The sequence below is a fragment of the Meriones unguiculatus genome, chromosome 6 (assembly GCF_030254825.1).
Source record: "Meriones unguiculatus strain TT.TT164.6M chromosome 6, Bangor_MerUng_6.1, whole genome shotgun sequence".
NCBI lineage: Eukaryota > Metazoa > Chordata > Mammalia > Rodentia > Muridae > Meriones > Meriones unguiculatus.
Genome location: NC_083354.1, coordinates 72,338,567 through 72,365,355, shown reverse-complemented (window position 1 = coordinate 72,365,355; position 26,789 = coordinate 72,338,567). Strand labels below are relative to the sequence as shown.

The following is a 26,789-nucleotide window of genomic DNA, read 5'->3' as shown; positions in this document are numbered from 1 at the left end:
GTTGTTGGGGGGGGGGAACTGACAAAAACGCTTTTCTAAATCTACAAGGTCAAAAAGACAGGTTCGTGCTTTTGGGTGGGGTACCCTCACCCAGTGCCCACTAGGACTGCCACGGCTACTCAAATCCCGACTTCACGTGGATGGGACTCTGGCAGAGGACAGATGATGTGCAGTCAGACTCAGGACGTACTCCCACTGTGAAACGGGAAGTCATTCCCACTCTCCGGCACAGCACAGTTGAGGGTTTGGGGCAAGAAAGCTGTGCGTACGTGAGGGTGGTGATGCCCACCCGCCTCGGGGCTACAGCACAGTTCTTCGGGTCCCCCAGAGCCTGGCTCCTGGCCCTGCCCAGACCATTGTCCACACACCTCGTCCCTCCAGCTTCCGGGCCGCCGGCGAAATGATTTGCTGCAGATGACATCAGCCCTGGGCCAAGGGCTGGAGGAGTGGAGGCAGCCACCACGAGGATGTGCCGGGTGGTCCTTTCCTCCTCCTCTTCCTCCCAGGCTCCTAGCCTAGTCTCCATATAAACGGCACCGCCTCCCGGCCTCTCACTCCCCGCTCCTCTCTTCCGCGCAGGGAGAGGGCGGAGGGGGAGGCGGCGCGCGCCGGGAGGAGGGGGGACGCAGGGGGCGGAGCGGAGACAGCACCTTCGGAGATAATCCTTTCTCCTGCCGCAGAGCAGAGGAGCGGCTTGAGAGGAACACTTCGCCCAGGCTTTAGCAGGGCCGGCAGGATGGCGACCGTGGTGGTGGAAGCCACCGAGCCAGAGCCATCCGGCAGCACCGCCAACCCGGCGGCATCCACCTCGCCCAGCCTGTCACACCGCTTCCTAGACAGCAAGTTCTACTTGCTGGTGGTGGTCGGCGAGACGGTGACCGAGGAGCACCTGAGGCGTGCCATCGGCAACATCGAGCTGGGTAAGCGGTCCCGAGGCCCCCGGGGACGTGCGTGGGGACACGCGCCAGCACGACCCCACCCAGGGCGCGATGGCCACCTTGTTCTCCCGCACGCCCCGCACCCACGCCTCTCCAGGCCACCTCCCACACTCCATCTGGACTCTTTTTTTTTTTTTCCCTGAGCTAATTTCCAAATTATTCTATTTGAGATCCAGAGAGAGAATCTTTCATAGCCCTGAGGGTGGGTCACCTGTCCGGGTCCGTGGCCACCGCCGACCTGGCCACCTCCTCTCGTGCTCAGTGAAATGCAGGTGTCAGGGGAGCGGAGGCCATAATAAAACCGCAACTGCAGGCGGAGAAAGGGTGGGGTGGACCTGGCGGAACGGCGCCTTCTCGGCTGCGATCTCGCCCCAGCCAAAGGCTGAGACCTCCTCCCTCTCCTCGAAAATCTGGGGTCGAAACACCATGTGCCAAGGCCCGCATGGGAATCATCCTTAATAGCCGCCTCATGCCCCCCGCCCCCGACACACACACACACACACACACACACACACACACACACACACACCACGCACGCATCTGAGAATGGAGAATGCCTTTTCTGACTTAAAACTTCCCGATCCGTCCGTTCTTTCCCGGGAATGACTAGGCTAGTCCTAGGGCCACGCCCGGCCCCCCACCCCCACCCCCAAGGAGACAGGCGTGGAACCCGTCCGCGCTCTGTTCCCAGACGAAGCCCGGCCTCGCTTCTGCCCCTGAGGTCCAGGCTGCAGCTTTCGGAAAGGACAATGGGGCCCCCAGGTTGCTGGTTGGGCTTCTCGGAAAAGTCTCAGCTTCGAGAGCTGTGGTTTGAATGGGAGGAGGGGGTGGCAGGGTAGGGCCCGCTCCTGGGCTGCTGCGCGCACCGGGGACGGGCTCTGCAGAGCCCGAATAGCGGTTCCCGGGGAACCCTGGGCGGGGCTGGGAGGGGTCCGGGAGGACACAGCCTCGGGCGGGCAGCGATCGACCCGCCCTTTCAGCCCCACCCGGCCTGCCGCAGTGCCCGCGCTGGGCAGCCGCACCTGCCCCCGCACTGCGGCGCCCCCGGCTGGCGCCGAGCTCGCTCTGCCCGCGCTCCGGCCGTGGGGGGGCCTCGCGCCCACCTTGGCTGTGCGCGGCTTTGTTGCGCCCCCCGCCCCGGTGGGCAGCTCTGGCCCCTGCCTTATTCCGGCGCCCTCGGCATCCCTCCCTTCCCTCCATCCCTGCCAGAGGGCCCGGGGTCTCCGCACAGCAGCACCAGCCCGAGCGCTCTATTCTCTCGGGGTGGTGCTGAAACGCCTCTGCCAGGAGACACCGGCTGGTGGGCGTGGTGCAGTCCGCACTGCGGTCTCTACGGCAGCCCGAGGCGGACAAAGGGCGTTCACGCAGCCCTCTTTTCCCTCTCTCTTTCACGCCAATAAAGATGGATGAAATGATTTTGGTTTAGATGAATAAATAAATAAACAAAAGCTTGTCACCTGCCTCTGCATTTGGAAATGGCCACTTGTCCCTAGAACAAAAGGCAGGGTGGGGACTGGAGTTGCAGACCGGTTCTTTTGTTTAACTTTAAAGCACGGATTTTCCCTTTCAGAAGAAAAAAAAAAAAGTGAACAGAAAGCCAGACGTGATTTTCATTCGGAAAAAAAAAAAAATCAAGAATAAGAGATTTCAGAAGTGCAACGCTTTTTCTGAACGACCCAGTAAACCTTCATTTTCACACTACGGGCCTTTGATCAAATGCTTCTCAACTTAGTTTATTTGCACATTTTTTTTTCCACCTTGGAAAAACTCACACGTGCAGACTTTGGGTGTGGCTATTGTGGGAATTAATGACTGGATGTTTTTGAAGCCTTTTTAGCGTATTATTTCCGGGAAATAATTAATACGTTAAGAAGTGCTTTTTCAGCTCCAGAATTTTCTGGATCACCCATTGTGGTGCCAGGAGAGGGATCATCACGCCCATTTTCAAAGGCTGGGGACTGAAGGAAGGCAGGAAGGGTGAGAGACAGACTCAAGGTCACGTTGCGAAGCGGTGACTGGAGAACCGGTGCCGCAGCGTCACCGCTTGCCTGACCGGGTCACGATGACAGAGCTTCAGAGCTTGTCTTTGTACAGTTGTCCACTTGTGGGCAGCTCGTGGTGCAGGGAGGCGGCTCAGCCGTCACCTTGCAACCACAATTATCTCCCTGCTTTGTTGCCACAGCGTTTGATCGCCGCTAAGGTGCTCTGCCCCAGGCTTTATTCAATCCTCTTTCTGTAAGGAGAAAATAGATGCAGCCGAGGAATTCGGTGGTGTTCGTCCAGTCTTTACTCCTCTTGACACTGGTAGCATTTTAGTGCTAAAATCCAGATTTGTCTTCCTAACACTAAAAATAAATTTTTATAAAGGATTCGATATAAGTATTTGAGAGAGAGAAAGAGAGGAAAAGGCACAAACACCATAGGCAAACGGTTCGCCGAATTTTCACAAAGTGAGCACACCTGTGTTGTAAAGCTAAGAAATAGCCATCACTATGATCCACGTCGCCCCACCCGCCCACCCAACGTTCACTTTGCAATCACCGTGCTTTTCTGACTTTTAATTTCCTAATTTGGTCAGGTTTCTTGCATGGATCTCTGAAATGGTTGTATCGATCTCGTTAAGAATCAACCAAGTGTGTGAGCCCAGCCGTTTCCTTCAGGGCAGTGACAGATGTTGCTGATCCTCCAGGGAGCGCTCTCCTGGGTCCAGGGATCTCGGATGCCGCGCACACTGCCCGGCTTTTCAAGGAGAGTGAAAATCCTGCTTCCCCAGCTTTTCAGACAGCCTGAGATGACTTAGCAACAGGGTGGGCAGGCTGCGTTTCCTTGGCTTGCCACACTGCTGCTTCAGCTGGCAGATCCCAGCTGGGCCTCCTCCAGAGGTCACTACCGTGCCCCGCTATTGTTGCTGGTGCCTGTGGGCTATGTCGTGTGAAGGAAGATGAAGCTGCTCCAGGAGGCTCAGCTCTGATGAGCTGCCTGCAGGCTGGGAAAACAGCTTCTCTCATTTGTTAGCCTTTCTTATTTCCTCTTCCTTTCCCATCCAAACTCGGGCACTGTGCATTTGGAGACCCTGGAGACCGGCATATTTGCCATCTGATTGATTACCCAGAGCACTCTAGAAAGGCAGAAAAAAAAAAAAAAAAAAGAACCCTGCAGAGTGATGGTAGATAATGCAGTAAATCAACAGGCCTGAAACACCCCAGTGTGGAGGCTAAGTGCTTCTTGAGGCTAAGGAAGAAAAATGGTCACTCTTACTTCCTCAGCTGTGTCATTTCTTCTCCAGAGCTTCAAACAATAGTGCCTCCTTGCACTGGTCCAGCTATCCTGATGTAGTTATATAGGACTTGATTCCAGACCATAGTGGCTGCCACAAACTGATTCATTTGTCCCTCCCTAATTAGCCCCAATGGGGAGTTAGCCTGATATTTTTATATTTAGCAAAGTGCTGGCAGTTAGGTATATTTTAGTATCTAGGCTCTATACAGCAATACCCATCAAACTGAATTTTAAAGCATGGTGCAGTGAGTTTTTGTGCCTTTTTTTTTTTAAGAAACCAAATGTTAAGTGTCAGTCTGATGCTTTCAATTATAGTTAGAAGGCAGCTGTCTGTCCAAGTCACATAGGAAATAAGCAAGGTATGCTAATGAGAAGGTAGATGCGTGTGAGTTGAGCTAGTTACATTGTCATAGTCTGATGAAGCTTTACTGAATACGCTCTGTCCAAAATTATAGGCAAGAAATGAAGAATCCAGAAAGGCTTTGGGATTCAATTTTCATTTTCTTCTAGCAAGGGGGGGGGGGGAGTGAAAACTATATATGGTAGGAGTTGAAGAGATGCTAGAATGTGTTACGTTTGTTGTATTTGTCTTTACACACTTCCGAAGTCAGAAGGCAGATGGATTCTGGCTTGTGCTGCCTACTAAGGGCTCTGTGATCCAAGCTGAAACCCCCAAATGGAGGGTCATTAAATCAATGCTTTATTGTAAATCTTCCCTTAGAGCTAGCTTTTCAAAGTCATTTCTAACTCTTAGATTAAGAAATAAATCCTTATAAATCACTATTTGCTTTTAATCTAAGATGTTATCTTAGGCCTTAGTTTTTTACTGTTAGTGCTTTGAAATGTTGTGTTGTCCGTGAATGATATTGTTTGCATTATACACGAATATGTGACAAAGACTCAGTTACCGGCTTTGTAAAGAGAAAAGCAAAGGTTAAGTCAAAGGAAAACTGGGAAACCTTTTCTCTAAAGACCTGCTTAGGGTTTTCTTTTTAGTTGCTTCTCTGGTTTATGCCTCTATCCTCAGTCCAGGTCACCTTTTAGTGTCATTTTCCAAATAGAATCACAGGATCTGACCATTCAGATATTTACAAGAAATATTCAAAAGCCTGTTTCTCAAAGGGAACAATTAAATTGGGCCCATTGAGGAAAATAACTTGCAAAGGGCCCAGGTAACTTTCACATGGACCCTCTGGGCATTGGCGGGCAGTGTGGTCCATTCAGCTTTTTTCTTTCTTTGGGCTGCCGCTTTCTTAGAAGTATGCAGTTTTCATCCGTTAAAGAAGTCCTTTTTGGTTTTCCTTTTTGGCTTTATTAAACCAAAAGTTCTTGCAAGATGAGAGTAAACTTTGTGTAATCCATCCTGCAGCCCTGTAGGGGAGCCAGGGTATAAGGCTCCTCTTCCTTCTGTACCCCAACCTGCTCTGAAATGCCCTTTCCCTTCTGTCAAAAACCATGTGCTTGCTGGCTCCTTTGTGCACCGCTACCACATGGGGTGAGAGAACTGAAAAGAAAATACATTCTGAAGCCTCCTCTTCACCTGGGATGGACACAGTGACAGTGCCTGCCTCCCGGGCTGAGCCAGAATCTTGGAGCAGCCTGGAGCATTTTGTGGTGCCAGATGCCCCTTGAACCAGTCCACCCAGGCACTTGAAACACAGAGGTTTCCTACCTCCAGCTGCTCCAGTTAGTCCCTGGGTAATCCAGTAAGGACAAAGCCCTTACTGGCTACAGAAGCAAAGCTTCAATCAAGAACTTGTCCTTCCGATATGGGGATCATCAGAAAGAAAGGGTCAGGAGCATGGCATGTTTCTCCTGCTTCAGAACCTCTCTCAGGACCTCTTTCAGAATTCTCTCTGGCTGTGGAGTCCAGAGGAAGACTGTGGGAAGGGCTGGCTCATCAGCATCGGGGATCCAGCATTGGCTCTCAGACATGAAGGGAAGATATGGAAACTTGCTAAAAATCGGTCACCAAGCATTACTAAAGTGTTTTCTTTCTAAAACTGATAATGCTGCAAAATGTTCATTCCCAACTACAGTAACCAGGAAGTCCATATAATCTTTATTTTATAAATTGCAGCCGTGTTTGCTCATCGTTAAGAAACGCTTAGGCTGAAAACTGCTAGCTTAGAAACAGAGAACCCTGAATTTTTACTTTCATTGGGAGTTTACACACAGGAAGTTATTTTTCTCAGCTGTCTACTGGCTTAATTTAAAAATTAACTCGATGGCTTTCTTAAAGCCTAGCATTTTTTCCTATGGTCAAATTATATATGTAAAAATACGTAAATGGACACACAAGGAGTGTTCCGCCACTTGCGTCGTGACAAGGGGAAATGAGAAACAACAGTGCAAGAGCAAGCGGGTACCTCGCCCCAGACGCAGTCACTCAAATCATGTGGCCATTTAGATGCTACTCCGAACAAAGATGGAGAAATAGTATGAATTTAATTTAAATACATATGTCTCATTATTAGCTTATTGACCCGGCCTGACAAGCCGAAGACAAAGTGGAGCTCCATCAATGGTTCCAATTAAGCCACTCAGACAGGAACTCAATGGCTTTCTGCACGAGGCTAGTATAGAGTGTATATGTTGAAGTAAAATATTCTAATGAATTCAGACCTCTCAACCTGTCAAGCTCTGCAGGGAACAAAAAGAAGCCATTTATCATTTCTCTACTAAAAAGACCCACAAACTCTCAACATGCCTTTCTTGTTAAAATTTAAATATTCCATTAGCACAAATGCAAACTGAGGCCATTTAATGTTTCCAGGGAGACTCATAAAATTTTCCCTTATAATTTAGCCTCTCCTTAGGAATGTTAACTCTTTCTTATCTGAATGCTTCCCTCTATTCCTATGAGAAATTCTTTCTCTGTCTAAGGGGCATACAGCTCTTTGAGAATGTTCCTCCAGTGGAAAAGGTCTTTGTCCAACAATCTAGAAGCTCAGGCATCAGAATTACAATTTCAAGGCCAGTATGTTGTAGGCTGGTTTGGCTATGTAGTAAGACCCTGTCTCAAAATAAATAAATAAACAGATAGATAAATAAATAAATAAATAGATAAATGAAATAAAAATGAGCATGAAAGAGAAAGAATGAATTTGAGGATATCTTTGCATGCACAGTGAACTCTACAATCTTTTTCTTTAAGATTTATTTATTTATTATTTATACAGCATTCTGCCTGCATATGTACCTGCACACCAGATTTCACTACAGAAGGTTGTGAGCCTCCACCTTCTGGGTTGCTGGGAATTGAACTCAGGACCTTTGGAAGAACAGCCAGTGTTCTTAACCTCTGAGCAATCTCTCCAGCCCTACAATCTTTTAAAAGATGTATTTAATATATCTTTAATCAAGATATTCATATAATTAAGAAATATGTTACACATCTTTACTGTATGTTCAATGCACACGATTATTCCTAAGATAAGAACATTGAATCAGTTGTAAATGGTGGTAAACAGGCATACATTAAGGATTTAGAGATGGGCTTCATGCACTGCCATTTAAACTCTGTAGGTTGATGGCACAAATACTAACCAGTCAGTCAGTTACTGACCTTTTGGTTAAAGATAGTTCACTTGCAGAGTTACACCTAAGGGCTCAAGTCCCTCGCTTAGGAGTTGGCTGAATCAGTATTCGTTGCTTCAGAAACTGGTCCTTGCCAGTGGAGGGTGCTTACATCAGTGTACACACTTGTGGCACCATGTACTGGCTTCATCACGAGCAATCTGATGGGGAAGGCCTAAGTGCACACATGAGCACGTGCACACACACACACACACACACACACACACACGCTGTCGGGGCCCTGCGGCTCACAGCTCTTCCTGGCTTCTAGCCAGGGTTCTCCTAACATGATGCTCTCTGTTTTCCCTCTGAGGCCTCTCCTTTGGGATGAGGAGGGGGAGGAAGGAGTAAAGAAGAACCTGGGAAGTATGCCCAGTATCAGAAACCACCAACCTCTTGGTTGTGGGTCATTCTGGCCCCTGATGGCTCCCTCCAGCCTAGTGCAAGGATGGTCATGCCCATTCTCAGATCCATCAGAGTTTTATCAACTATAAAAAGTTGCCTTTTTTTCTGCTTCTGGATAAAAAATATTCAGTACAATCCACAATTGAATAAAAACACTCCCTGATAAGTTGATTAGATAAAATAAATGACTGGTAGAACTACTAGGCCAAATCTTGAGTTCTTTCTACTTATCAAAGATCACACAAGTTTGGATTGAGAAACCAAAGTCAAAAATGAGTAAAAGAAAGAAACCACACAAGCACACAGCAAGAGCATCCTTCGAGAAACAGAGACCCTGGCTTGAATGGCAGATGTCCATCCCACCTGTTTCAGACCCTGGCAGCCTAGTGGTGGAGCCCGAGGACGCTGGTGCTAGCCTGGGGCCTCTTAGCTAACTCTGCCATCTCTGCCCTCCCTCTTCTTCCTTGATTCTGCTGTTCCCCTAAGAACTATTTCCCCACCCTCCAGGAGTGCTGCATTTATGTTTCATGAAGGGCAGAACTTCAGCCCCAGTGTTAGTTACCCCTCCTTGGGGTCCCAGTAGAAGGGCCTCCCTTTTTCCATTTGTGGGCATCCACTGCCAGCCAAGGAGCCCTCCAGAAAAAGGCCTGTAAAACATTTGTAGGGACACTTTCCAAACCTGTGTGAGATGACTCACTGGAAGCCTGCCAACTGTCTTCCTCTTCCTCCACAGGGATCCGATCATGGGACACAAACCTGATTGAATGCAACTTGGACCAAGAACTCAAACTTTTTGTATCTCGACATTCTGCAAGATTCTCTCCGGAAGTTCCAGGTGAGGCTTTTGTTCAGTGTTAGCCTAGAACCTGAAAGGATGAGGGCAGTGACCTTTCGCTGTCAGAGTATTGCCTGGAATGTAACCAACAACAAACTTCCTGTTGTTGCTAGAAAGCTCTTTGTATTTGTATCAATGACTTTAGCCACTGCCTGAGAAAGTGGGTTATTTATGGTGTGAATGCTTAGTGAGAGGTTTTAAAGTCCAGGTTATTTTCCCTTTTGGTTTCAGTGTACTCTGTCAGACCTCAAGGGATTACAGGCTACTTCAATATTACTTTTACTCAAAGCTATGAGTACAGATTGGGTGCTCCTACTTCCTCCAACTCCCTTCTCTAGAAAGAAAAAGGACACATGGTATTTCAGACACAAAAGATGTTTTTCAGTTCACAAGATTTTCCTTAGTGTGGGGAAGAGCCTGATGTCCCAGACTGCTGTGATAATAGCCTTTCTTTCAGAATAGAAAAGAACGCAACGGGAGAAGCAAAGGTAAGGACACAGACAGTGGTCATATGCGAAGTTGTTCCCTGACAGCGCGCTCTGTGAGAATGTGCCCCGCCCACATCTCTGAGTTTTGGTGCCGCTTATGCGGATTCGGATCTTCCTTTGTGAGCTGAGCATTTCTCCCATCTGGTCCCATTTGGCCATTACAGAACAGTTTCTGGCTTGTGAACTCCCTAAACCCAGGTGTGTCCCTCAAAAGGGTTGGCACTGAAACGATATTACATTATATTTCTTGACCATCATGTGAATCTTAGGTAAATCAAAAGTTTCCTGTCTATATGCTTCTGTTCTCTGAGTTCTTACTGGCATTAACAGACATCAGGGATGAAGGTTGGGCTGTCTTAGAGTGCTAGATCATATTCCATAATCCCATCTGTTTTGAGGTTTGAAACCATTTGTGAGGAATGGCTGTGCCTCCATGAGTCACTCTTAACCCGGTAATATGGCCGTGGGACCTTCCCCAGTTTTTCCTTTAGAATTTGGGACTAGAATATATATGGTTCAATGACCCTCAACTGTAGCTTTTAAGCACAGAACTGAATGTGTAGAGAAGATGGTGGGTGAGGTGAGTGGGCGTTGGAGGGAGGTTATCTGGAAGCCATCAGCTCCAATTTGCTAAAGACTAGCTACAGCTTAAGGTGTTTCCTCTGGTCATTGCTGTGTTTTACATTTAGGTCTTGCAATCTCTGTAACCATCTCCCAAAAGCTAAGTGCCCTTTGCCAACAAGCATGTTTGTTTCAACAAGTAAATGCCAAGCGCCTGTCACTTCTCTGTAGTTGTTTTGGCTTTCTGTTTTGAAAGACATTTTTCTTTTCTTTTGTAAACATGTGGCTTTCATTGTATACATTCATATTTGGATTGCCTTTCTATGATGACAAATGTGTATTGCAAAATGAAAGGTTGCAAACAAAAAAAAAAAATGGCTGAAGAGTTAATTCTTTCCAGACCAAAGGCTTAGCTTGAACTACTCTTGGAGACTAGAAAGAGAAAGCTCTTCAGTTTGCCGAGTTAGCCTGCCATACCCTGTCCCTCCTTCCTCTTGCTGTCTGTCACCTGCTAAGAATGGGTCACCTATCTAGGAGCATCAGTGCAGTGCTCGGTGATGGGTTTGGGGACTGGTTTCTGGGCACGCAGCATCATCCTTAGCATTCTGGCCAGCTTTAGGATGAGTTAATGTTAGGACTGTCCCTCTCCAGAGTGCAAAACTCAACTTCCCTCTGAGCAGAGCCTTGCAGTGGTTTCCCTGTGAAGGCATGAAATTTTCTAACCAAGACTGTGCTACAGGTTGTGTAGCCCTTATCTAAAATGTTCGAGACCAGAAAAGCCTTAGATTTTAGAGATTTGGAGTTTGGGACATTTACATGTTTAACTGCCAAATCTAAAATCTCTAATGCAAAATCTAAAATTCGTTGATGGCAAAGACCCCAAACTGTCCATGACAGAAGCACAATTGAGATTGCATCTCAGGGTTAAAAGACGCCAAAGGGGAAGAACGTGGATTGGGTTGGGCAAAGATCGCAAGATTTTAATTTAAGTCCAAGGAAACCTTTAGTGAACTTTCTTGAACAAGCTGGAGAAAGCTGGTCCCATTCTAAGTGCCTTCAAGCCTAGTGGTCCCTCCCCCACTCCTTGAAACTCACTAAAAGTCGAGTTGTATCTCTCCTTATAGTGGAATTAGAGTTCCAAGAATCTGTCTACTTAGAGACCAGGAATAAGAGAAGTGATGGAGTTCTTAAAAAAAAAAAAAAAAAGCCATTCAGTCACTTTAAAACTATTTAAATGGAACCTGGCACTGGCATGTGCCATATACTCTGAAAGGTGAGCAAGGTGAGTAACCCAAGAGTCATGACCTACGTCACACTTCTGTTCTTAGGTGAGGAGGAGGCATTTAGCAGTCAGTGACATGAAGTCCTGTGCCCTATGCATCAAACATGTTTTTCTTTTTTGTTTTTTGTTTTTTAATTGGTTGGTTGATTTGGTTTGGTGATTTTTTTTAGCTGGTAGCAGTACAGCGGGATATTTGTTATCATCCATGACTAGGTAGACGAGGGCTCAGTGGTGATCAGATCTACTCTACGCTCATGTTGATTGTTAATTCTTTCATTGGTTTTGGGAGTCAGAGGCCATGTATGAATGAGTGCTCGTCTTAAATTGCAAAGGGCAGACCGTGTGGATGGGGCTAGGATGTCACTCCCGGACCAGTTTGGACTTTGTAGTGTGGCTTTGGGGCTCAGTGGGAGACCACTCTGAACAGTCATGTGGGACCTGGGATGCTGGTGGCCTTCTGTACGGCGGGTGGGTTGGCACGGTGGGGATTCTTCCGAACATCAGTCCAGAGCTCTTCAAGTCCTGCAGAGTGCTGGCAAGCTCTAAAATGTTTGGATTGGACAGTCACTGACATCTATGCCGGCGTCTCGAATCAGCCGAGCATGGACTGGCTTCATGATCGCTTGGTACACACTCCTGCTGTGTACCAAGCCCATTCATTGCCTGTGGATTTCCCCTGACCAAGGCTTTCCGGCCCCATGAAAGCTGGACTGGTAGGCACAGTGGTCCCAAGAGAACAGTCTCATCTTTTACTCAGGAGAGGGCTCAGCAGCTGAGCTGTTGCCACGTAGAACAACCTGTTATTTCCCCTTCTGTCTCTGAATCCACATGCCATCGTAAAGCTTTTGTTTGTGTGTATGATTTTTATACCTTAATGATGTTGGACCTGAGTCACTGTTGCAGGTCTCCAGGAGTGAGAATGGACAAGACTTTCCGAGGAAGCTCAAGCTTGCCATGATGCATAGAATTAATTCACTTCCATTTCTATTGTTTCTTTCCTAGGTCTAACTGTATACCCTGCTTATAGTTATAAGGGAAGTTATCTTCTGAGAGCAAAGGAAGTCTATGATTGTCTGTAATGGGAAAACACCCTCTCATACAAAAAAAAAAAAAGTCATTTCCCAAAAGGCCAATCTTCTCTTTTCTCTCACTTTGTCATTTTTATCTATTCGTTAAAATAGTTAAAAATTTTGATAACCCCAGCTTCTTGCCATTAACACAAGGTAGCAGTTACATATTCTGGAGCCTGCTCCCCACCTTTGTTTTTAACCCTGTCATGGCTTTTTCTGAATGATCCTGAACACTTAAACATTTTCTGTCTCACATTCCATGTTTGCGAATCAGAATGCTGACTTCTATTTCACATAGTTTAGATGACAACCAATTGAATTAATACATGTAAATGCATTGAAACCAATTTTCTGGGGTAACTAAATATAAATGAATAGCCACCCCCCATCTTCACAGGGAAAATCTGTGTGACTTGTATGTGCGGTGATTATTTTTGTCTGTGAGAAGTACCGAGTTCAGATACATGGCTGGTTTCTTTCTTGTAATAATTTTTAATTTACATGAAAGAAGATCCTCAGAAGCAGCTGCCTAGGGCATTCCCAGAAGGCATGTAGCTACTCCTTTTGTGAAGAGGCAGTGAGATTCTTTGAGTTTAGTCATAGGTATATTTTCAGCACTGCTCTCAGTTCTGTGGGCACCAGAGCAAAATGAAGTCAGTAGGGCTAGAACACTGAAGAGTGGAGCCACAAGAGAGGTTAGACCGTTTGCATAGAGCCAGAGCAGAGGTTAGACCGTTTGCAACATGGCCTACCATGCTGAAAACAAGGATGGGGATGTGGGGGTGAGCCCTCGCTGTTTCCCTTGCTCTGATGACCCAATCCCTCCAAACCTCATCCTCTCCAGCCCACCAGCGCTTCCTCTTCTCTCTTCAGCCACCAGCGACTGGAGTCTCTGCCAATTTGAAGAAACTCACATTTCCTGTGGTTTATTTTCTTAGTCAGCTGAATAAATAGAACAGCTTTGGCATATTTACACTCCGTGACTGGTTTTATCACCACTAGCTACTAGACCACATTCACAGAAGCCCTCATACAGTTGGGATTGATTTTGAAATGTGTACATGGGCTGTTCTGTTTGAGAACTAGTGCCTTTCCTGTACAGGATGAAAGATAAATAAACCACAGGTGAGTATCTTTAGGTCTGTGCTGAGTGACTGCTAGAAATATCCTTTCCAGAGACTGGTATAGGTAGAGAATGAAAACCAGTCCTTTAAATTTCAGCCAGGAGGGTCTTTTCCTCACTTTCACGTTAGTGTGATGAGGTCTCGTAACTAATATTTGCCTGCAGAGTTGTAAGAAAAAATGTGACAATGCTCTTAGGATGCGTTTGCCATTTCTGGGTCTAGTCCTGTATAATTATGGCTTAGTCGTGTATGCTTAGAATACATCACTGCCTTAGAGTGGGGAGCCATGGATATATTTTCAGCCTTGCTCTCAGCCTTTAGGTAATAAAGCACACAAAATCATGCTGCTATTGTGTTCAAGGGACTGACCACTCAGGGAACTGTGCTCTCAGGAAAGCCAGGCTTTGTCCTGCTGCCTGTCCTAGGTTCATACACAGGGTAGGGTCCCTGTCTCCAAGCCCACAGTGGCTCCCTCATCCTTTTTCAAGATGACAGAAAGAACTCTGAGGTTAAAATGACAAGTCTTATTTTCATGAAATAACCAGACCTCTCTTTAATACTCTTTGAGGTAAATGGTGCCTGTGTGAGAAAGAGGTATTTTAATGCAAATCCTCAGCCTCCTCCCTACCCTCCTCCTCAAGCCTCTGTAGCCTGCTTGCAGGGAGGGCAGCTCTGCCTGCCTCTGTCCCATTGTTCCCCTTCAGACTGCAGCTTAGAGCCTGCCATTTTCACAACAGTCGGAAAGCTAAACCTTTCAGAGCCTCATGGTATGTGTAGCCCAGGTTTGGTTCCTCTGAGACCTGCATGCCTCTCGGCTTTGAAAGTTCGGGGGCTCTTTATATTCACATCCGAACACACTAGGCGATTTCCCTCTTCTGGTACAGGTGAGGCCAACATAAAGGAAAAAGCATCGTGTCACTGCTATGTACAGGCACCTTCATTCCTCAGGGAGTTAATGGTGGCTCATTCAGACCACCTAGAAATAGCTATTCTTCCTTTTTTTAACCTGGGGAGAAAGGATGTTTTAGTCTGCCGACAGTAATGGCTCTCAAACGGTTCCTAATGGGCACTGTGGATACTCCACACAGACCGACACAGGCAGGGAAGTGTCAGGAAGTGGGCTGCTGGGCTCAGGGGCCACATCAGGGAATGCCAATGACCTTCCACTGAGTCCAGCTAAGTGCAGCCCAGAGCAGCTGCCGTCACTCCTCAACAAGGGCGGCATCACAGGCGGGCTCCACGCTTTTTATCTCCCTTTTCAGGGACTAAAGTGCCCATGATTTTCGTCAGGTTTTAAAAACCCCCAACAGTGACGAACCACACAGAGATGAACCCAGTTCCGCCCTTGCTCGGTCCACCTTTGGGTCCTCGTGGGCCACACCCTGCGTTTGTGGTAATGTGCTAGAGAGAGTGGCAGATGAAGGGTGAAGCTTCTGGAGTCTCAGGATCATGGTACTGAGTACTTATCCGTAAACAAAGAGGTGTGAAGGGAAATGTGGGGGAGGGCATCCCCACTGTTCATAATTTAGGTGTGAAAAGACATCATTCATTCTTTTAAAACTCACAGTTATTTTACAGAGAAGAGGCTTCCTTAATTTACAGTGTGTGTGTGTGTGTGTGTGAGAGAGAGAGAGAGAGAGAGAGAAAGAGAGAGAGAGAGAGAGATTTTTACTCTTAATTCCTGAAGACGAGGAGTGAAGATGGCAAGCCTAACGAGTTCCATGTTTTGATTGTTCCGACCCCGGTTGGGTTGTGATGACAAAGGTTGCCCAGGTACCAGCACTCCTCCCCCAGCAGCAACCCAAGACTAATTGAATGCTACCTCGGCAACGATCAAGTTTCTCCAAACATCATGCTCTGGGGCTCACCGCTTTTGTGTTGTCACTGTGGTGTGAGGGTGAGCGCTATTGTGTGTGAAGTTGTGTTTCCTTGGTCCTGGGGACACGTGGGGAAGCAAGAAGTAACCTGGGGAATGGAGCCAAAGGCCCTGGGCAGCTAATGCGGATGAAACAGCAGCAACGTGACTTCAATAAACTCTCCCAGGGCCTAGTGCGCTGCCTGCTCTTAGGACGAGTGAGATGAATGTTCCCACGAAATAAAACCAGAGCGTCCATGTGGGCTTTGAGAGGAGAAGCAAGTGATTAGAAGCAAGCACCCAGAGCCCTGCGTGCACTACTGCTCAGCTTAAAAAACCCGAAGGAGTCTGCCTCTGACCGTTGCTGCATGTTCTGGAGGGACTGAGATAAAATCCAGCATCCTAAAGACTGCCTGGGAGGAAAGGCCCTGCATCTGCCCTGTGCTCTTCAGGCGCTTTCCTCGATAAAATGGGATTTCAGTAGTTACGAGAACAGTCACTATTGAGTGTCTGGCCCAGATTCATGGATTCCTGTGGGAGCCCCACCAGGCTAGTGGGGGATGGAGTAGCTTAGCTATGAGTGTTCAGCTCTCTGACCACTCACCGGGGCCAAACACCTGGCCCTGAGGCCCCACCTCACAGTGCTGCTTTTGGGTTTATGAAATTCAGAAGGAAAAAAAAAACACATTTGGCAAAAATAAAACAAAAACTAAGAGCAGATCAAACATGGAATATACCCTGCTGCCTGGGTGAAAAATACTCTCCTGGCAGACGGCTCTGTGGCCATCTTGTGAAGTCGGTACAGCACTTTCAAGCGTTCACCAGGAAAACTGTGCTTGCAAAACACCACTGCAAGCTGCTTGCTAACTGCAGCCGGTGTACTGAGAGGGCTGGAGGCAGCGGGCACACTGGATGCCCGCTTAGATAAGGAGTGACTGTTCGCTCACCTAGAATTCCAAGTGGTTTCTCAGTACAAAATTCAGAATTTGAGTGGTTCAGGTCAGTGGGAAAAGATTTTGTGCAGGTGTCTGAAGCCCCATGAGCCCACAAGGTGTTCAAGCACTTACGTGTTTAATGCATTGTGTGTGTGAGAGAGAGAGAAAGAGTTTTAGTCTTACCCACTGGAAAGGAGACAATCTCCTTACATTTCATGGTCTGTCCCCTGAGATGGTGCCATTGTCAGGCAGCCTGTCATTAAAAACATATGCAACAGACCCAGTTTGGTTTGGAACTCTGCAGGCATAAGATGACTCGCTGCTAAATCCTAGCCTGAGAGTTGGCTATAATTATTTTCATAAACAAGACAGCTAAGCTTACAGTGTGTGCAAATCAGGAACTTGTAAGAGAGCCCTGTAAATTCTTTTCATTGAAGATATGCTAAACAAACAAACAAACACAAAACAATGTACATAGAGTATGCTCCAAAATATATGATCTTTGCAATTTGGAACATGGATATTGAAATCTCTTTGTGGTCTGGGAAATTTTGGAGCCAAACTCAAGTATTCCCTAGTTTGAAATTTTGTCGTAGAGCTAACTTTCAGTTAACTTTTGGAAATAGCTCTTTTAAGGATCCACAACCTCTGAAATGACAAGAACAGAACTCTGGCTGGTTGTAGATGCTTAATTTCCAGCCGATCTTCATCTCTAAGTGCTGAAGAAGTGAAAGAATCGGGAGACACTAGGAGTGATCGTGAGAGAGTGTAGTTCTATGGAGGTAAATGTGAAATAACCAGTTCACTGCCCTCAGACTAGGTAGAATGGACGCTTTGGAAAAGGCCAGCTCCTTTGTCAGGCGAAGCAGGACAGGGCTGCTCCCTTCCTCAGAGGCTCTGAGAGCCTGACCTGTGCAGTGTCTCTGGCCACATAGAAGCCTCTTGTCAGCCCTGGAGCTTTCTGAAAAGTTGTGGAGTCCTTTCTTTTTCTGAAACAAGTAAAGAAATAAACTGCTTAAAGGCCGTGCAAATGTTCTGCCCAACACTCGCAAGTGGTCAAAAAATGGACAGGAATTCTGTGGTGAAACCTGTTGGGGCACTGTAGCATGCTTACCCATTGCCATAATCTACTCTGCACAAACTGCTTCAGTTTATTAGCTGATTATAAATTTTGACCAGTCGCTTCCCCTGTGGATCAGGCTTCTTCAGAAAACAGTTTGTAAAAGGGTGGAGGGGACTGCTGAGACCACTTCCGGGTTCTATAATCCAGGGCGCCATGAATGCTCCCACAGTGCCTCAGCACCGAAACACTACAGGCTTGTCCGCCATTAAGCTTAGTATGTTTTTGTTTGGTTGGTTGTTTTTTGTTGTTCTTAAACAGGGTTCTCTGTGTAGCCCTGGCTGTCCTGGAACTTGTGCTGTAGACCAGGCTGACCTCAAACTCACAGAAATCCACCTACCTCTGCCTCCTGAGTGCTGGGATGAAAGGCGTGTGCTACCACTCCTGGCCCATTTAACCCATTTTTAAAACCCAGTTTAAAAGTTCCATGAACAAAAATTCTTTCAGAAAATCTGCCTGTCCCATCTACTAGGACTGTCAGTCAGGAAAGACCTACCCCCTAAGGACGCTTAGACTCTGACCTCCCAGGATGGGGACTTTGGGCCCTTGCCTTTTCCCATCTCTGTGGAAAGTGCAAACCAGACAAATCTTAATTGTGTTTGCACAGTGGCGGACACCTGTGAGGAAAGTATTTCAAAATTCAAATTTGTGGGTGTTCTATCTACACGGTGCCCAATAGAAAGGAACTGCATTGTCTTTTCCCGTTTAAACAAGAGCTTGCATGTTGGTGCTGCCTTACTCCTCAGACTAGCTACAAGTGTTTGGAAGGGGACGGAAAGATTGCAGCCTATAAAGTCTGGGACTGACCCTGATTTGAGTGTGTTAAAAGTCCTAGGCTCATGGTTTGTGGTACATAGTTGAGAATGGCCTGCATTTTAATGAGCATGATCAGCTATGCATATCTTGTCATGTGAACCTTCAATTAGCACAGCATAATTTAACAAGTCAGTACACGCAGATATGAATACCCTTGGGGCGCTGTGATCAGATCAGATTATTACCAACAATGTGTGATCATCACCAGAAAGCCGTGGTTATCCAGATGGAAAAGTGATTTTTATGGTAATATGGCTTGTGATTGGCTATTGGCATCCAAGACCCTATTTATTTATTTATTTATTTATTTGCTTACTTACTTATTTTCGTTTTTCAAGACAGGATTTTCCTGTTTAGCCTTGGCTGTCCTGGAGACCACGCTTGCCTCAAACTCTGAGATTCGCCTGCCTCTGCCTTTGCATGTGTCACTGCTGCCTGGCTTGCCTATGAAACCTTTAAGGTCATGGCTCAATTTGTCCCATCTCTATTTTGATCAAGCTTTTTTATAAAAGCTTATTTTAGTTTACTTATTAAACTCTGTATGACATTATTGTGTGTTGACAGCAGACCATACAGAGCATGCTCAAACGTGAAGGAAAAGATTTGTGTATAGTAGCATTGTTGGTGATAATGCATGTAGATGACAGTGTGGTGGCTAGAACTCAAAGGTTCTGCTTCTAATTCCTTGTGGGGTTATTCTCCAAGTTTTAAAATCCGACGAGACAGTTGTTTTTAAAAGCAAACTTCTCAGAATTCACTTAGAATCACTTAGACTCAGTTTTAAACATCAACCTAAGATATATTTAGACCATTTCTAGTAAATATGGATTTGGAAACTTATTATTCCTTCTTTCTAGAGGGATGTGTTTAGAGATATGAGAGCGGAAAGAGAGACAGAGATGAGATTTCTTTATCTTTCTCTATTTAAGTTCACTCTTTAAGTAAATATTGTCATTCATCGGAAGCATGGGCCAAAAGGCCCTCTCACTCAAGAGGAAGCCCTGAGTCCCAGCCACGCCTTCCTTCTTCCTGGGCCTCATCTGTGGAAGTGTAATGTTTAAAGCACAGTTCTTTTTCTCCATCACACAATCCCGTAAAAAGCCACTCACCACAAAATCCAGCCAAGATTTAGAGTAGTGGTGCTCAGCCTTCCTAATGCTGCGACCTTTTCATACAATTACTCATGTTGTGGTGACCTTCACCCATAATATTATTTTTGTTGCTACTTCATAACTGTAACTTTGCTACTGTTATGGATCATAATATAAATATCTATATGAAGGATATCTGATAGTAAGGGTAGTTTGACCCCAAAGTGGTCGTTACCCACAGGCTGAGAACCACTGATCTGAAAGGAATGAAAAGTGAAATTATTTTAAAGATCCTATTGCCCAAAATATCCTTAAATCTTATAATTTTTAAGGCTACATTTTGCAGTCACTTACATGTCCATGGATCATAGTGTGTGTGTGTGTGTGTGTGTGTGTGTGCAAGCATGCGAGGGCATATTACTTTTTCTCTTTAAATTATGGTTGAGCCCCATATGAGCATGTTTCAGACAATGATCATCCACATATGCAACAGAGGGTCTATAAGCTCCTCATGGAGCTGGGCAGCTCCCACTCTTTGGGGATGCCTTGACAGCGTAGTGAAGCATCTCGAGCTTCCGGCCATGCTGGCGTAAACACCGGCGCACTGCTAGTGGCGTGAGACTGCAGCGCGTTCTACTGTGACAACACACAGGGCCAGTTGTGATCATCAGCTGTCACTAGCTGACGTGCTTGCTAAAATATACTTCTTACTGTGACTTAGAATACACTCCTACTTGTGAGAAAAAAATGTTTTTTTGCTGGAGTGTGCTATGTGCAAACAGTAACAGCCCCACCTATCTCCTGTCCATCCATTGTGCTTTCGTGCATGTCTTCATTCACACACACACATCCATATCATCTGTTTCTCTCTTGTTCTTCCTCTCTTCTTTTTATTTTTTTTAATACCATGTCTCTCTACTCTCTAATCATAGCCATGTTTTCAACAAATAATATTGGTGTGGGTTATTTTTAGACACCCAGCATGAGGTCAGTGTTTGTTTTTAAAATAAGCCTTACATCATGGTCAGTTGGATATGTCCTGTCTACTTTTCGTTTTATTGTTTCATACATAGAGCAGAGATTATTTAGAGCCTTCAGAATATCATTCCAATACATAAATACAAATGAAATAATGTGTCAAAATAACTCACTCCGTGAGGATCATCTTGAAATAGGATTCCATCCTTAGACGCTACCAGTGAGGCTAGCACACTGGCAAACTCTACCCAGAAAATGGATTTTCCATGCCTGGTATGCAGGCTCCTCACAAAAACTGAAACTAGTTAGCAAGAAAAAAAACAAGTAAAGTTCCAATTTACAATTTAAAAAAAAAAAGAAATAAACAAAAACATACTTTGAGTAAGTAAAAGAGAGACCACAGACCTTAAATTAATCATAGAGCAGATTTCAGATCAAAACCTTTCAGGGTTCTAACTTTTCAATGCGGTTCTTCTCCCAGTTTCAACAAACTTGTAAGAAGGAATGTGGCTATCTTTTAACCACAGATACAAAGAGGCTTTACGCTAAAGAGCCTTAGAGGGTGATGCCAGGAGCTAGGCCTACAAGGGCAAGATGATGAGTCATGAGGTGTCACCGGCTCAAAAAACTATAGAGTGGAAAATAAGCTATATCAGAAAAATGAAAACTTGCAGCCATTATTGACACTATAAGCAATTTCTTTGTTATGCATTTCCTTTAAACATTAAGGTGTAGGATATTTATTTATAAACTATCAACTTTCAGAAACTGAACAAAGACAAGTGACAAAGAGCCAGGTTCTGAAGGCAATGGGCAGAGCCCTTCACTGGTGGGCCTGAGTTGAAGCTTTAATCACCTCTGTGCTCTTGTGGATAAATTCATGAACTCCAATGTTTTCTAAACTTTATTGCTAAGATTCCTTTTATATTTACTCTTCTGTGATTTTTAAAATATCACCAACCCATAGTGAAAAAGCCATTCATATATTTGGTAAAATCCTTTATATGTAAAGGTAGCCGTAACCGTTAACTATGAACATAGCCAATGGGTCAAGCAAAGTTGTGTTTGTGTGGAGTTCTTTGGCATTCGGAATAAAACAGAAGAACCTGCCTGGATAAATGAGAAATGCAACTATGCCCACTCACCTGTTCATTCCCCCTGGTACATATTGCTTGCTTGGGGAGTGTATGGACTGTGTCAAACATGAGGTTTAATAACAATGTGACGAATAAATAAAGAGCTGGTCCCCATACAGATCTCCTGGGGAACTAATTCTCCATCAAGATGAGGAGGCACTTACCAGTCACACAGACATGTATCTCAAACTGCCGAGTTAGGAGGGGAGGGTGTGGTGCTGTCTAGAGTATGACAAAGAAGCAGATCTGCTCAGAAGCACAAGTGAAGGGATGTCCCGGGAAACTCACAAAAACAGGAAAAGTCTTTTTCTTTTATGTTTAAGATGGATGATGGATGCTGTTTCTATTTCTTTCTTAAATATAAAATTAGCAGTTTGAAATGCCTAGTGTTACAAGTTGAGGGGTACGCAGGGTTTTTTGTTTTGTTTTGTTTTGTTTTTCATAGACTGTGTGTGGATCACTGAGAGCTTGCAATCTTCTTTTGCTTAGGAAATAGGAATCATTCAATATCTCTCTACAGATGTGTTAATATTCTCGTAAGGCTTGCACTATTTCTGCTGAGATGTAAGAACAAAAGTTAGAGGACAGGAGCTGGAGAGATGGCTCAGAAGTTAAGAACACTAGTTTTTTTTCCCCAAAGGTTCTGAGTTCGATTCCCAGAAACCACATGGTGGCTCACAACCATCAATAGTGAGATCTGGTGTGCAAACACACATGCAGGCAGGATGCTGTATAAATAATAAATAAATCTTTTTGAAAAAGTTAGAGGCCAGTACGAGTCCTCAGTAACCACTTAGACCTGGGATTAGTTACAAGTGGTAGGAGGGCAGCAAAAATTCCAAGGACCAGAGAAAGAAAGCCATGCAAACATATGGGCATCAGAACTTGAAGGTTTGGGTTATAACTGTTCCCAAGTCTCTGTAACAGAACCACAGCATGCTGAGTGGTCCTCAGAAGGTCATCCTTCTCGGCGTCTTCTTGCCTGCCTTTGCCTACAGGATGCTTAGGAGGAGGTGATGATGCTCCAGTCTCCATCAGGCCAGTTATCACCACTGTGTGCTCTTCATAGATCAGTGTGGCATCACTTCCTTGCACAATGGTTCGCCCTCCTTTGGATGGCTCTCTATTTCAAAGAGAAGATATCTGCCATATTTTGGGAATACCAGTTATCTTCCAGAACTTCACCTTATTCCTTTTAGAAAGCCTTTTTCTCTTTCTTTTCCTTTCTATCTGTCTTTCTTTCTTTCTTTCTTTCTTTCTGTCTGTCTTTCTTTCTTTCTGTCTTTCTTTCTTTCTTTCTTTCTCTCTCTTTCTCTCTTTCTCTCTCTCTCTCTCCTTCCTTCCTTCCTTTTCTTTCTTTCTTATATAATTTTTCTCAGACCAGACTACTCATTTTTTTCTTGTACTCTTGGCCCTTTCTAAAAGTCCCACTTTGAATTCTGTTTGTTTTCTCCCTGGACACGGACATGTTTGTCTAGGCTCATCATCTGTCAGCAGATAAGGCTGCGCGGCCACCTTAAAAGGAAGAAGCCTCAAGACATGGGTATCCCTTTCCCCTGAAGTATGTCTTGCAGCCTAGCATTGTGTCCAGGTGTGAAGGACTGAGTTCAAGCCTTTCCATTCCTCTTGAGTCTGACAAAACAGTTAAGGGCACGTGCTTGGCGCCAGAGCACACAGGTTCAGATTTAAGCCCCGTGTCACACTTTAGTCCCTTGGGCCTCAGTTTTCTTACTGATAACCCTGACCTACATACAGAGGATTTATGAGTATTAAGAGGCTACAGGCCATGTGAAGGGTGGAAATATTGAGACCATAGTGAATGATCCATGAATTTTACCTGTTATTAACATGTTGCTTTTTTCCTTGGGTGAAACATGCTAAAATGTATACTTCAGTTCCTTTTTGTGCATTTCTTCTCTTGTCCTTTGCCATACCTTTGAGCATCATTTTACTTTATATCATGTGGGCATGTTTGTTGTTGCTGCTGCTGTTGTCAGTAGTGGTGGTGGTGCTATGTGTTTGCAAAGACTCATAAATTTGAAAAAGAGCGTATTCTTGTCTGTCTCCATGTCAACGCACTTCTATAACTCAGCCCAAGTTGAGGCAGCCATTGTATGCTAGAATCTCTGTTGGTGAAAATCTGCCACTCAAAGCTCTCACCATGTTACAAACAATTCAAAAGCTGTATTTTCAAGAGGGAGATAGGCACTTATTTCATTTTCATTCATTCCATTTATTTTCATTTATTGAAAAGTATTCCAGTGAGGCTGGCTGGCTCCCTGGTAATTAGCAGAGCATCCTCTGTTTGTTTGTTTTGTTCTGTGAGGCAAGTCTCAGCAGGCTGGCCTCTAACCTACGGTGATCCTCTCCCCTTTGCCTCTCCAGTGCTGGGGTCACTGGCATGTGACACTGCCCTGAACTCTGGTAGAATGCTCTTTTTCTAAGTCACATGCAGATATTTTGAACTGTGATCATCAGGCTGGTTAACGTCTGTTTTTCAGGTTTGCAGATTTTCCTTAAAAAGGAAAATCTCTGTCCTGAAATACAGTGCTTTTAACCCTTTGGGGAAATGCTGAGAAGCGTTAGGAAAGCGGCTTCGTCTCGGCTCTGTTTAAATTGCTCCCACCACTGGCCACTCCGTAGAGTGCTTTATCGCACACAGTCGCCTTGAACTTCCACTTTCCTGACAATACTAGCTCCAAGTTCCCTGGAGCCCAGTTTTGTTTTGTTGTTTGGTTGGTTGTTTTTTTTTTTCACTTTTCTTTGTCTAACCAGGGCTCTTCACATTTTGAAACTGATTTGAGATCCCTGTCTTCCTTATGGTATGGTTCAAAACACAATCCCTTCCGGGAGCCTCGCCACCTACCGAGAGAAGTGTAAGATTCATCCCTAGTGTCACTCTAAACGTTGCTATTCATGAATTGCTTGAAAAATGCCTAGATTTGAATAAGGCCTATTGGAGTGTTCCAGTCTGCCACCATTCAAGCCCACTGACTTCTTTAATCCCGTCTGACCAGAGGTAAAATAGAAACTTCATTTGTAGAAATATGTCATAGAATGTGCTAGCTACTGTCTTGTCATTTTTGATACACCTAAGGGACGTGTGTTTTTAAAAGGGACTTACGAATATTATTTTAACAAAGGAAAAAAGTGTCCGCTGGTAAGGTTAGTTGCCTTCATATAAATCAACACACCGTCCATACCCCAGGCCTTATTGTGGGTATTTTGTGCGGTGAGTGTACAGGGTAGCAATGCTTTTAAAAATGCGCTTTCCTGTTTGTGCTCATTTGTGAGATTTTTTTATATATATATACATTTGGGTTGTCTTTTGAGACACTGCAGTTCAACTGGCTCAATAGGGGGAAAGTGTAGTTCTACTTCACTAGTCTCTTGGAGATGTTTTCACATCAGAAAATGAAGGCTGGCCAGTGTAGTCCTTTGATTTCTGCTCCTTTTTCTATTGCCACAGCAAGACCCCACACTGCATTACTGTGTCCCATTGTATTCCTCAGGAAGCCCCGGTGAGAAGGGCTTGCCTGCAGCTCACACCACCTCCCTGATCCTGCATATTAAGCCCTGTAATTATAGCAGACATTACATCGTCTTCTGTCCACACCCACCCTCCCTGAAGGATGATGTCATTGCATGTCAAACAGGGGATTAACATGAAGAGAGACATTCTACTGGCTTCTTTCTTTCTTTCTTTCTTTCTTTCTTTCTTTCTTTCTTTCTTTCTCTCTCACCTCTACTAAAAAGAATTTGGTTCTGATAAATTTTGCTACCAATGATTGTTGCCTTGCTTCATAGGAGAAGTTTTTAAAAGGAGAGGAAAAAAAACATCAAGCAAAACTTGAACACATACAAACACACTGGCCTCAGGAACGGAGATGGGCACTACAGCTCCGTCTATTAATTAGTGAAAGCGCAGGCACACAAAGCGTGTCTGGGAAATCGCCTCCTTGCCTTACAAAAGCACAGTATCATTCTTCTCAAAGCCCACAATGGCCCTGGGCCCTGCAGCAGAGAAAGGCTCTGAGAAAGGAAGGCACAGCGCAGACACTGCTGGGTGGAAGGAGGATGCAGGCAGCTGGTCCCCTCCGTCTCTGAAGTGTTTGTTTTCCATGATGGCATTGATGAAGGGTGTCTTCAAGTCCTGTTTGTTAAATTTCAGGGTAGAGCGCTTCATTGCCTTCCCATTAAAAGCAAGTGCAAGTCAGGGCCCAAGGTGGAAGGAAGCCAGGTGCCACAGGGTTTCTGAGCCTAGATTGGAGTTTATCAACCGTTTCCATTTCTTCCAACAAATGTAAACATAGACTTGGAGAAAAATAAATAAAATCAGTAATTAAAAAAAAAATAAGAAGCTAGGCAGCAGTGGCACATGCCTTGAATCCCAGCACTCGGGAGGCAGAGGCAGGCAGGTGGATCTCAGTGAGTTTAAGGCCAGCCAGGTCTACAGAGCACGTTCCAGGACAGCCAGGGCTACACAGAGAAACCCTGTCTCCAATCAATCAAGCAAGCAATCGTTATTCGGGGGCTAGAGAGATGACTCAGCAGATGAAAAGAACTGGGTGCTCTTCCAGAGAAGCTGGGGTCAATTCCCAGCACCCACATGGTGGTTTACAGCTGTCTGTAACTCCAGTTCTAGGGGATCCTACACCCTCATATAGGCATACATGGAGGCAAAACATCAATGCATGTGAAAAAAATTTAAATATGAGAAGCAAATCCTTTTCTGATGTGTGTGGGGGAGTTGTTGTTTTGTTTGGCGCAATCTGATACCTCTCTGGGGAAAGTTAGGCTCAAGTACAGGCTGGTCTTGACTTGGCTGTGTTGCTCTGGGCAGCCCACCAAGCTGCTGGGAGCTTCAGCCTGTTCACCTGTGCAGCGGTGTTGGCTGGCCTCAATGGATACACCTCACAGGCTAAGTCTGGCAGCTCTCAGTTGCTCTACACTTCCTCAGATCAGTTCCTTTCAGATGCTAGCGTCCGAGAGTACAGTGTGAACGAAAGGGCGAAACCTCTCTTTCTTTCCCTCCCCCAGTTTTATAAGGCAGAATCAGGCAAGGAAATTAACTCCAACCTGCCTAGCCCCTCTCCTTGAGGAGAAGACACAGGGCTTGTGAGATCCAGGCCCACCTGCATTAAAGAGCCTTTGAAATTGCAGGGGGTTTTGTTGCTTGGTTTGGAAATTGAAGTTTTTAAACATTTCCCAAAGCACTGAAAGGAAAAGGTCCACAGGGACTAGCCTTGATGGTTTCACTCAGGTCTCTGTGCTTGTAAACCCAAACCCTCCTTAGC

General features: G+C 45.3%; 1 protein-coding gene across 1 annotated transcript in view; it reads left to right on the top strand.

Annotated features, from left to right (window-relative positions):
• The first annotated feature begins 620 nt into the window (after window positions 1-620).
• Window positions 621-26,789, top strand: part of Map1b (microtubule associated protein 1B) — a 96,375-nt gene continuing 70,206 nt past the window's right edge. The window contains exons 1-2 of the mRNA XM_021644124.2: window positions 621-920; window positions 8,935-9,036. Coding sequence (XP_021499799.1) covers window positions 737-920; window positions 8,935-9,036 — 286 coding nt within the window. The 5' untranslated portion in view covers window positions 621-736. The remainder of the gene's footprint in view (window positions 921-8,934; window positions 9,037-26,789) is intronic.